General features: G+C 24.4%; 1 protein-coding gene across 6 annotated transcripts in view; it reads left to right on the top strand.

The window, feature by feature from the left end:
* The window catches only part of LOC122854552, a 115,236-nt gene that overhangs the window by 89,187 nt on the left and 12,486 nt on the right, over window positions 1-13,563 (top strand). For all 6 annotated transcript variants that reach the window (XM_044155329.1, XM_044155333.1, XM_044155330.1 and 3 more), the window contains one exon: window positions 11,551-11,697. In XM_044155329.1, the coding sequence (XP_044011264.1) occupies window positions 11,551-11,697 (147 nt within the window). The remainder of the gene's footprint in view (window positions 1-11,550; window positions 11,698-13,563) is intronic.

The raw sequence follows: 13,563 nt of genomic DNA, 5'->3' as shown, positions 1-13,563 counted from the left end.
ATCATCATTAAGAATAGTTTAAGTAAAAAAATTATTACCATTAAAATATTTAATGGTCTGCTAGCACGAACTCAAGCCTATACAATTTCAAATTCAAAATTTTAGTTAACTCAAATTACTGCGTAGTCGTAACGATTCACCCGGTTTATGTTAAAAGGATAAAATGCAAATGAGATATCAGTGAAAAGGATTCAAGATCTAGCAATGAATATTCAAACAAAAATAAAACAAAACAAACAAAAAAGAATGAAAAAAAAAAAATTGTTCAGTCTCTAATGATGTTAGAACACGGTTCGTGGATTTACCTCAAAATTACAGTGAAAGTCATTTCCTCGAGTAAAACATTTCCTCAATTTAGAGTTTTTTCTTCAACATTGAATTTTTTTTGATCTAGACGACTGCTTGGCAAGATAACCCTTGTCACCCTCGAGCAATCAGAATTTCATTGACACATTGCAATACTACCCCAAAAGAAAAAGCATTTATAATAATAAATTTTATTTAAAAATCATCAATAAAAATTATTTCATTTCATTTTAAAATAATAGAAAATAATTAATTAATTAATAAATAGATAAAAAGTGTTTTGGAAGGAATAAAAAAAAAATAATTCACTTTTTATTAAAAGCAATAACAGTGCAGACTGTACTAACCATAAAAACAATAAATAAATTTTAAAAATAATAAAATATAAACAAAAGCATAAATAATATTAAAACAATGACCGTAAATAATCGATAATAAAAGCTAAAATAGCCATACAATTTTTGCTTCTCTATATTAGTTATAAATTTCAACCTTTTTCTGAATAAACAATTGAAAAAATTTCTATTCATTTTAATTTAAAAAAAAACTGTTATTTAAAGGAGAAAAAAATATTACAAGTCAGCTGTTTTTATTTAATTCTATTTTAAACAAAAGATAAAATTATATTTCTTAATAGAATACACTTACTTTAATTATTTTTACGGAAAATACACAGAATCAAATATAGAACGATAAGCTCGTCAAGAGGGTTCCAAAAAAAAGCATAGATGTATTTCATTTTTATCTACAAGGGCTTTCTTCATATTAGCAAAGATAATATGGATATAAAACTGTGTATTTTCATTGAAACAAAAGAAAGATCTTTCGTGTGTTTGTAACTCCAAAGTAGACAGCTTGAAAAAAAAAATGGAATAGAAACTAATGTAGAAAATATAAAAAAGTAATGTCCAGTTTCGTTGAAAAATGCTTCCAAAGCTTATGCGCAATGACACAAGTGTTTCATTGTTCGATAACGAGGTGAGAGATCATATTTTGCTCAGCATGAAAAAAAAAAGAGACATATCGTACATAGATGAAAAAAATAAAACCCAAAACTAAAATTGTACATAAAGAAAAAAAATAAAAAACTTAGGTTGAAGACTGTTGTTGAATATAACACAACAGGGAGTCGTATTTAATCAAAAAAATATAATCAAGATTCTCATTTAATTCTTATATTTGTATCCCATTTTTATTTTGTTTTATTTTACTTTATTTACTATTATTTTAAAAAAAAACTCGATAGTTGCTATCTCACTGCTAAAAGCCTTTTGTACATATAGCTTAGAGGCAAATTTTATGCTTCTCGTGATAATTAAGAAAAACTAAAAAATATAATGAAGAAGAATTTTTTTTTATAAAAATAAAAAAAAGTTATTCATCTAGGAAAATAATTCCGTGAACTGGTAATTTTTTTTTTCTTATTATGATTGTTTTCTTCTTGAGTTTTAGTTGATAAACAAAAAAAAATTGACCAGTAAATTATAAAATAATAAGAGAAAAAATAGTAAATATAACTTAAACATTTTGACTTTTGATTTACTTATTATTTGAAAATAATAAAATTATTAGCAATTAAATTTACAGCTAAAATAATAAATGGTATTCTTGATCGATTAATTTAATTTTCTTTTTTATTCTTTTTCAATTTCAGACAATCTATAGAAAAATAAATTCTAGTCATCACTCTTTTAGTTTTTTTTTTCTTTGCTGAGTAACTTGAAATTTTTTATTCCTTCATTTTTATTTTTTTTTTTAATGTATTTTTACATTTTATTTTTTAACCTTCTACCAAAGAAATGTCGCAAAATAAATCGTTCGTGTTATTGGATAGATGGCATTTTTTTTTTTTCAAACTCGTAATTTTTCACCAATGCTATAATAAAATTCGTTTTCTCAGTTGCTCATTTTGCTGTGAGTCTTATCTAACTTCACAATTTAAATTTTATATACTTGTACTTTAAAAAACATCTTAAATTATATTTGTCAGGGTTTTATATCATTTTTTTTTTTTTATTAAACATTTAACAATATCGCAATACCAAAAAATTTTATTATTTTGTCAAAAAATATATTTGATATTCAAATATTCATGTGACAGCTAAAAATATAGATATATTTCATCATTTTGTGAACCAAGCATTATTAAAATTATTAAAACTCGTTTATGGTATTTTTATAATTTTTTTTAACTTCAATAATTTAATACAATAATAAGTTTTACGAGAGGACAAGTTTTATTCAATGAGAAACTCATGAATTTTTTTCTTGCCTCTTAAAATGACTGGGAAGTTATATATATACACGAATATAAGACCTCAACACACCAATCTTAACACTTTTGTCGTCACGTTAAAACTTTTGTATTCGATTATATACAAGCAAAAGTCTTAGCATTTAGCAAGTAAATTTAGTTACGTAAGCTTTGTCTAACAGCGTTAGTTTTCCGGCAACGGTGGTCGCTTTCTCGTTACTGTACGCGAAATGCATCAACTACTTCATCTATATAAAGCTCTCCTTTCTTCTCTTGCCCCTCGTCTACACATGAACTTTTTTGTATATATAGTATATAATACTATTATTATGAACATATATATACAGATGTGATATGTAGATATCCTTTATAATATACAATACTGTACTTGCACTATAGGAAAATTAAGTTAGTGTCTGTGACGTTCTAATTATACCAAAACTTTCTTGATGTTTAAAAGAATTTGATTCTGATACTTAAGTCATTATGTTGTACATCATATTAGTTGAGTTTTCAGTATTTAAATTTCCCTGACTTGTCTACTAATTGACGAATTAATGTCATGTTTAATTTATCATTTTCTGTTGACAAAAAATAACTTAAAGACGAGTCAATTTAATATATAATTCTTAAAATAAGTGGCATTATATATTGTCAAATTAAATAAATACTAGCCAAATTATTTTTGACTTATAACTATTTATTATAACACCTCAAAATATATATATGTACATGATATAGGAGTGGACCAATATGTCTAGTTTTGTCGAAAACTGATATCCTTAAACTGTCGATTTTCAACCTACACCGGTAGTAGTTTGAAAATTTGCATACCATCAGAAATGCATCGCAGACAAAACCACACATATAAATTCTATTTCCATTTTATTATGTATAACTTGAATAGTGACAGTTAAATTTACGAGTTGTTTCAAGTAACAAATCCCTAGCCATGATTGTAGAAGTCCTTGTCTTCAATACCACTTTAAACTTGGTTCTATGGTTTTCATCATCAGCTATATATGTATATTAAATTACTTATACTCACTCCAACAGATATTCACGACAAACCAATATATCCCTGCACATGAATGTATGTTTATTAATTTACTTATTTTATTCAATATAGACACAACAATAAAATAAATATACATACGTCTTTTTCATTTTCTAAAATTGAATTGCAAGTAATTTGTATTTAAATATAAGTTTGCAAAACCACATTATCACATTTAACACAAATACTTGGCTATAATTAAATTGTATTATATGATTTAATTACTATGAATTTATAAACCTCAAAACTTATGACTTAATATGACTCATATAAGCTAGTGAAATTTTTGAGTATATATGTATTTAGTATAAAATATTAAGTATCTACTTTCAGAATAATGTATAATATTCGATAGATCTTTGAGAGCCAAAGTAGTTTGTATGTATATTGCAAAGGTTAACCAAGCATAATAGACATGTCTGACCTAAACGTGGCGTCACTACTACTGTGTCAAGATCTCTGTCGATCCGATTACTTCGGAATAACTTAATCCTCTCGAACCATTAGTGATTTTAAAGAGGATCGCGGAGCTATACGTTGTACCAACAAACATCACAGTCTAGAAGTACAAAGCCTGTCTTGGAATATATAATTAAGAAAAACTTTTGACTTATATTTTTTTAATTATAAATAAATATTTTATTTTCTTTTTATTTTGTAATAACAGATGAATTTTTTTTTTTATCAATGAATAAAATAATAATGAAAGAATAAAAATTATTTTACAAATTCTATGTTAACAATTAACACGAAAAAGTTATAGTGAACTAATATTAATAAATAGTTTTGAAAATGCAATATGAGCTAATAAATGTTTTTAAACTATGTTGTGTTTTTTTTTTTTTTTTGTTCTTAACTTTTTAATAATCCATTAAATTATACAGTAGCTTTGTTCGTTAAATATACACATTGCTTCAGGAAAGACAAATAAATAATTATGATATAGTTCATTCGAGTATAAAAATTTTAGTGTATGTATACAAGTAAAAATAAAATTTAGCTATATTCAAGTATGGAAAGATAAACAAAATAATAAAAAAAAAACATACGATAGAATAGAAAAAAAAAAAAAAAAATAGCAGCACAAATAATGTTAAAAGTTTGCATTAGTTTTATGCGCCAACATGTGTTATCTCTAAAGCTTGTAGGTCGATGGAAGAAACGTGCGTTGCGTCAGAAATCAAAGCTATATAAACTAGAAAAATAAAAAAACAACTAGAAAAAACAGGAGGATCGAAAGACGAATAAATCTTTGAACAGGCGAATACATGCCCAGAAAAAAAAAAAAAAAAATGAATGAAAGATAACGATGAAGAACAAGTGGAGGCGCGTGTGTTGCATTTTGTTATTTTCAATATCACAACATGCAAATCTTTTCTTTAGTCTGTGCAACAAAAATAAAAAAACACATACGACAAACCTTGATAGTACAGCTAGATGGTATGTTTTGTACAATGGAAAAAAAAAGAAAAACAAAAAATCACAATACATTCATTTGTGTTTATCTAAAATCCAAACTCTTGCATGTCTTATATTGAATGCCAGAGCTGTTTCTATTTTTTGTTTATCTCAGATATAAGGTTGCTCTATTTTGTTGGTGGTAACAAGAAAAGCAAAACAAATAGCTCAAAGTACACGTTTTACAGGACAAATCCCTTAAAATATATTGCGACAAATACGTACAAAGATCACGAGTAAGTCTGTGCTTTATTATCTAACCCAAAACCACAAAGCATGAAAAATCTAAAATTTTACTCAAATAAATAGCTCTGTAATCCAACTAAAAAATAAATAAATACATAACATTGAAATAATTTAATAAATTTAAAAATAGTATATAAACAAAAATTTTAAAAATTATCAAAAAGTTTATTCTTAAAAAATCCATAAAAAACTCATCGATTGAAAAAAAATATAAAAATACGAAAAAATTTAAACCCCTTAGTCAGCAGGATATGAAAACTAGGTTTAAAAAAAAATATATATATTTTAACTTCAACCCCAGACCCAGACCCAGATTTTTTTTTTTTTTTTTCTAGTCGTATACTATCACACTACGTTATTTATTTTCTCAACGCAGATATAGGCTCAGTATTTTTCCCGCATGTTTCAATAAAAAACAAAAAGGATTTTTCATTATGTCATCCAAACTAGATAAGCTAGATTAATAATATATATTTATTAATTTAATTACATTATAAATAATATTATTAATACCTGATATATTTAAAAAAAAAAAAACAAAAACAAAAACAAAGTAATGAAAAACATACAAACGAATGAAATAATGCTGCTGAGGCAATATTGGATTGTTGACTATTCTATCATCCATGGACCTGTCAATTCAATGTTTGAGCTATGTCCTGAGGGAATATGTTCGTGGTATCATTGTTATATTTTTCTGCGTGTATCAAAAATTACCAAGCTTTTGTAATTTTTGTATACATTGGGTTTTGGATTGACACTGGCAGACAGCTGTGTGCCTTTACAACCAGAATCTATCAATGCTCCCAGCAGGGAATTAATAAAATTGGATGCTTTCTAAAAAAGTATACTCAAAAATGTAAATACATATTTTTTTTTCAATTTTAAAATAAACTCCATGACGCAAACACGACGTATACAATTTTTCTATAATTTCTCTATGCCAATGATATAAAATAATTTAAAAGAACTATATCAATAAAAAAATCTAAAATAAATTATTTTTTTTTAGTATGTTGCTCCTCACAGGGGCATCGAAATATTCACATAACAATTTTTATACTTTGCCAGCTGTGTTTCTGAAAGCTGGCAGAGGTATCTAGAATATTATTCCACATGTGGCATTTTCAGAGTGTCGAAAAAAAAAAAACTTGTATATTCGTATCCAAGAATTTTCATCCAAAGATTTATCTTTAAATATTTTTATATATTTTTATTCTTACTATTACGTGTATTTTTTTTCTGAACATGAAACGACCAAGTTATGCCAAATCGTATCGAAGAAATGGTGTTCACCACTGGATGCATTATGCATTCAGTGCTTTGGCTTCTATTTTATTTTATTTTTTTAACTTACTAACCTTCAGTGGCAGACCACTCAATGTTACCTCGTGATCGGCCTACATCGTAAATATATATATATATTTTTTTTTACTTCATCTTGAACTTTGTCATCCTAGTAGAGCTTTTACTCAGGTGTCACTGTATACTTTTTTCATATATAAGAAAAACCAGGCGATAGTCCAGCCATAAGTCATCGGATATATATGGGATTGGAAAGAGTTTAAGGCTTTCTGATATCCCTGTCCATGAAAAAGATAAGAAACCTAAAAAAATAAAAAATGAGTCTACAGTAAAAAAAAAAAAAAAAACTACTTTATGAAAGATGAATGTAGAGACAGATTGATGTTGAAGTACTCAACCTAACTTGATCATCAAGACAAGATAAAATTATTTATTAAAATTATATAGAAAATATGAATAATCTATTTTTTTTTTCTTTCACGAGTGTTAAAACCCGGGCAGTTATTCCAAATGTGGCTGAATTGATTTTTTTTACCCACCTTAATTTGACGAGTTTTACCTCATTCACACATATCATGCTCAACTTGTCGGCTATCGTTTGTCCTTGTCGATGTATAACGATTTATGTCAACTTTTAAATGAATAAAAATGAAATATGATTTGAATTTTTGTTGTCAATGCGTTCACGGTAGGCATTATGAGTTAATATGAAATTTAAATAGTTTAAAATTGCTCTAAATTTAATGCCATTAGTTAGTTTAACATATTTTTAAAAACATTATATTTGTAAACAAAAATAAAGAGGATTGATTTCATTTGATGCATCATTAAAATATCTAAATATTATTAAATTTAGATTTTAAAATTCCACCAATTACTTGGAAACTAATACTACAAAAATTTTAAAAATATAAATCAATAGTAACAATATATCAAAATTTTAAAACATCTCATGTATTTTTACATTCTCGTGTAAATGTACAATTAAATAAATCTTAAATCATTTAAAAAAAATTGCTTGAATTGTTACAAGAACAATAAATTTCATTTGTAATATTCTCATACTTACAATTTGTTCAATGGCTAATAGTTTCACCTTTGAATTGCATTTTCTTTGTTCTATTTTTCTATTGATAATTCTTATTGTTTTTCAAGACGAAAGAACATAAAATTAAAAAATTAGTTAACCTTTGCTAAAATTGGCTGAAATCAACAATCATGAATTTGATTTACTGCATCAATTTAACATTATAATCATCAAAAAGTTTCTTTAATTTTATAATTATCGGTTTTTGATATATGAGGAAAATTAAAGTTGTTCTTTGAACAATTACAATTTTTTATTTATATAACTACTTATAGTTAGCAAGTGTTGAATAATTCAAAATTTAACGATAACAACTAACGACTGTACGAAGTAGATTTTCATTGAGTCGGGTATAATGTTGAATTACAATTTAATCGATTGGTGAACATTACTTTGACTATTCTGTTAAATCGCTGTGACTAATCTCAAGTCATTTTAGAAGTTAACATATTTTTTTTTGTTTAAATTAAGATTCAAATTTATATACTTTAATTAAATTGTACGAATAATTGCGGTATATGTAATTTATTCATAATGAGAAAAATTAATCGATCACTATTTTTTGCGTTGCGTCAATTTAATTGTATATATTTTTAGGCTCATTTATATTCGATGAATGGAGTATAATCAAGATTGATTTACATACATTTATGAGATTTTTTAGGCTATATATATTTACTGCATTTTACTGCTCCTGTATCATATGGTGTGTATCGATCAATATCACTATGTATTATGTATTTTTTTATTTGAATATAAACTAAATACGAGAATGACGGTTTAATGAGAAATTTAATTAGACCAAAAATTGAACAAATAACATATTATCTAGCTTGAAATTAAATATAATCTTTAATAAAAACTACAAAATAATAGTTGAAATATTTTTTGTGTATAATTTTTAAAATTTTAAATGGAATATAATTTGTTCATTTAAAAAAAAAGTGTCATAATAAATCTGAAAAAATATTATAAATTGTTAAATTGTTGCTTATCAACGAACAAAGTTATTTGAAAAGTTGCCAAATTTTTTATAAAGAAAAAAAGTGGTTCAAACCTCAACATGATAAAATTCTTTTCTGTGTCATAAAAAATTATATAAATTGTTACTTTGCAATTTTTAAACAAAAATTCATTCATGTAGTATACATGTAGACATTTATATTTTTTATTATTTATTTTTATCATTTTTTTTTGTATTGTTATGATACTTTTTCTCATCTGGGTAACTTGAAATTCACCAACGATCTTGCACTTCATCCTTGCCATCTCCAATAACCGCTTTTATTATGAATATTACATTGCCCTATAGTCGTGAAACAAATTGCATTTCATTCTCAGGTAAAGGTTGTTTCACAAAAAAAAATTGTAAGAAAAATGAGAAAGAAAATGTTATTGGTCTTTTCACGAAGTCTCACGTTTCAACTGCTCTTTACAATCTCATTTATTCAAAAAATTTTACCTTTTTTTAAAGTTTATATTATTATTTATTTATTTCTCTTTCATATTTTCTTATTATATATTGATTTAGATTTTGTTTCATTTAATACTTGAAATAAATAATAATATAATAATAATTTTAATGACAAAACTTTTTCATTTTGTCAACAAATAATAGAAAGTTTTTTAAAAAAAAAAATGTCACAACGTATATCGTTTCAATGTTTTTTTTCTTTTTAGTCCTCCAAAGATATATAAAAAAAAATTTAATAAAAAAAATGCCTGCTATCGTCGAGGAAATTGACGACGACTTTTTTGTTTTTTTTTTTTTTTTTTTCGTCAAAGAGGTCTTATGAGAAAATTTAAAGCTTCGTAAACATTCTGTCACCATGTACTCGGTACACACAAAAACTAATAAAAATAATAATTTGCCATTTGCATTACACGAGAAAAAAAAAAAAAAAATGAATAATGGTCAAAGATTCAAGCTAAAATTTACTCAAGTTATTAGCAATTTTTTTTTTCATATTTTCTACATTCATTTTATCTCTGATAATTTTTTCCAACAAAATTAAAAATCTTATTAAATTGTCTGTTTATTCAAAGATTATCAAAATCATTATTTCTTCAATTATTTTGAGCTGAAAAAATTAATGAATGTTTGTTTAATGTACATATTTATATTAAAAATAAATCTCGCTATTTTAAAGGAACATAATTCAACCCTTAATGTTGTGAATTGATTAGTATTTAATTAAACTTTAAGTGAATTTCAAATAACATCGTATTGGCTCAATAATTAAACTGTATTTATCATCACTTATTAATATATAATAGTTGTGAACCAAACAATTTTAAGAACGATTAAATTTAATTTTATCTTATCTATTTTCTATTTTCTTCGTTATTTTACTCGCTTTGTATATTTTAAATTCTTTATGATCCTCTCATTTCATCTATCATTTTTCCTCTTTTTGTTTACCTTTTTGCTTCATGCACTGAGTTTCTTTTATGAAAGTGAGTTAACAGAGTCTTTCATACAGCACTTTGCAGTAAAAGAAAATTTAGTTTCACAAGTTCTTGCATCGTGAAAATGATAAAAATGATGAAAAATATCTGTGTTATATTTGTGCAGTTAAATCTATCATTTTTTTTTTCACCTTGGTAACATGAGAATGCGGTATTGATTTATTTAAGAAAAAAAAATGTAATCATTTGCAAAAAAGAAGATAAATAATAATAAAAAAAAAAAAAAATATTGAACGTGTTAATAATGCAGTCAAAATATTATAGTTATTATTTTTTGAATAAAATAAAAATTGAAACTTAAAAATATATACAGTATATATTTTCATTTACATTTAGACTACTCTTTAATATATATGTATAAATTTTTTTTTTTTTATGTTCTTCATCTCTGTACCATCTGTTTATTTCTCTTCGATTTTTTTTTTCACCTACATATACAGTAACAAAAATACTTATAAAAAAGAATTCCAAGAATTTTCAGCAATTTCAAAAGTATGTATAGATAAAATTCTCAAGAGTTTTCTGTAATAACCACAAACTCATTTTATACAGAAAAATAACAGCAACTCATCGTGGCCTAAAAATGATAAGAAAAAATAAAAATATACATGTATATAAATATATTTCAATGAATTTAAGTGCAGTAGATCATCTTCAATTCTCAATGGTACTTGAACTAACGAAGACAGTATATGCATGTATTTATTTTTATTATTTCATACTTCACATGTAAATATATATCATATGGCAATTGCAATAATTGACTTGATTTTTTATTTTTATATCAATATGAATATGCTTTATAAACTCATGAAAAAACTTTACAAATTCAACTTTTTTTTTTTTATATAAAAGTTGAGCCAGAAGCAAACATTCATACTGAACTGTCATGAGATATAAAAATAGATGAAATATGATAATAGAAAAGAATAGAAAAACCTACACATGAGCCAAAAATCATCGTATTCAAAAAGTTATGAACGTACCCGAGGGAAAATGTATTCGACAATGGTATAACAAAAAAAAATATAGAAAAAAAATTACCTCTGACTAGTCCAGGAAAAAGCTCTCTCTGGACTCGTTATCTCCGGTATTATTGCAACATCACGATTCAATTTTTTTTCCTTTAATCTAAAAAGTCAGTGTAGTGATAAAATAAAAGTATAAAAAACTTTAGCGATAAGATTATATACAAATATTTACATATGCATATAATTATAAATTATTTTTTTTTTTTTTTATATAAAATGTTTGTTATAGATGATCTATAAAATAAACATAAAAGTAGCCACATTATTTTAATGAAATAATACCACATTGGTTTGATAAACAATTTTGTTAATGAGAATATATTATTTGTGTTTACAGAGTTTACCACAAACTCCGGCAGGTGGCCTAGGTGGAAAGGGTGGTTTTAGTCTTGCTGGTTGTGGTGCTGGTGCTGCTGGTATGGTGAATGGAGCTGGTTCCGACCATCAAGATATTCGTGATAATACTGCAATAAATACAGAACACGTAAGTTATTAAATATTCATTCTAATAAAATACAAAAATACATATTATGAATTAAAAAAGAAATTGAATTTTATTGACAAATTTATAATTAATAGACTGGGTAATTGAAGTGTAGAGAAATTCTTTGATTTTATATTTTTAACTTCAGTGTTAAATTTATTCAATAGTTTTTTTTTCTGCTTTGAACACTTTATATACATCAGTCTATCAAAAAAATTCTCTGAGCTTATGTGTATCTAAATTTTTTTGATCTATATTGACGTACATATTCGTATATGTTGATAAAATTATTTTACAACATAGTTTCTTTAATGGGCTTCTGTCGATATTGAGTGTACACAAAGTTTAAAAATTTTACAATTTTCATGTTTCATCTAGAACGGTATAAAGTCACGAGAAATATAATATCAAATAATAAAATAATAATAAAAAATAAAAACAAAAAGTTAAAAAAGAAATGAAATAGAAAAAAAAAAAAAAAAATGTATAAAAAATGAATATGAAGTCAATACAGCAAAAAAGTATATGCTAAAAATTCAATGTGAGTATCTGATAACATGGATATAACATTGATGGATATCGAAAAGCTATGTGAATCCACCTCTTGTATTGTATTGAACATTGGAAAATGTATTGTATATTTAAGAAGTTCTATAATTTTTTTTAAAGTATATTATTCTCAGTAACAAAACAAGATTTATAAGAATTTTTAACTTTAAAATAAATAACAGTTATAATAAATTTATTCTCTGAAGGTGAATTATCGATTTAATGTCAACCCTTAATATCATACTCATTTATTAATATTAATATCTTGAGTAAAATATGTGGTCTATTTTAAATATTCATTATTAATGAAATTAAATTCATAAATTTATTACAATTAGCATAATTTAAATTTTCAAATACTCAGTAAATTTTAAAGAATAACTATAAAAATATTTCCAATAATTATAGAATTTTTAAAATATTTAAAAGAAATAATTGCTTATTATATATTTGCAATTTATAAATAATTTTTTTATACTAAGAATAAAATAGTACGTGTAAAAAATAAAAAAATTCAAATGGTAAAAAAATTCGATGACGCAGTTATTTTGGTTTGAAGAGAAAAAAAAAAGGATAAGTCGGTGAATGAATTTTATTGTAACATTTGTTGAAGCACAATTTCGGTTTCTTCAATTTCACATTTGCAACGATTTTTTTTCTTTTTTCATGATCATTTTGGGTAGAAATTCAACCCTTGTGATTCAGATAACGACAACCCTCCAACAATATTGAATTATATTATTTTGAAAAAACGAGAGTTGTTTGGTAATCGACAAGCTTGTATGTTTTTTATTCATACACTGTATAATATTTTCAAAAAACTGATATATAAAACTCAATATGAACCTCTGTGATCTTCATGTTGATATATAATAAAATACTGAATTCATATTACTATACATATAGTATTTCAAAGCTAAAGCCTCACTACAAAATTCTTTTTTTCTCTTCAACTTTTTTTTTTATTTTCTCTTTATTTTACCATTCAATTTTTTTATTTATTTTCATTTTTTTATCCCATCAGCTTTTAGATTTTTTTTTTTTTCACATTTTCATCAATTATTATTTTTTTTTATTATTCATTATTTTTTTTGCATTTTGATTTTATACTTTTTTTTTTTTTCATTTATTTTTCATTATGACGAAATAAATCCGATTTTTTGACAATTGAAAAAATTAAAATATACTATATAGTTTTCACTTGAATGAAAAAAACAGATTATTTCTTTTATTTCGATTTTTTTTATTACTCGAATTATTTCGTTTATATATGATAAAATAATTTTCAAAAGTTTGTCAATTAATTTGACAAAACTA

This window comes from Aphidius gifuensis, linkage group LG4 (assembly GCF_014905175.1).
Source record: "Aphidius gifuensis isolate YNYX2018 linkage group LG4, ASM1490517v1, whole genome shotgun sequence".
Lineage (NCBI taxonomy): Eukaryota > Metazoa > Arthropoda > Insecta > Hymenoptera > Braconidae > Aphidius > Aphidius gifuensis.
Note: the sequence above shows the minus strand (reverse complement) of the source record. Positions and strands in the feature narration are given on the sequence as shown.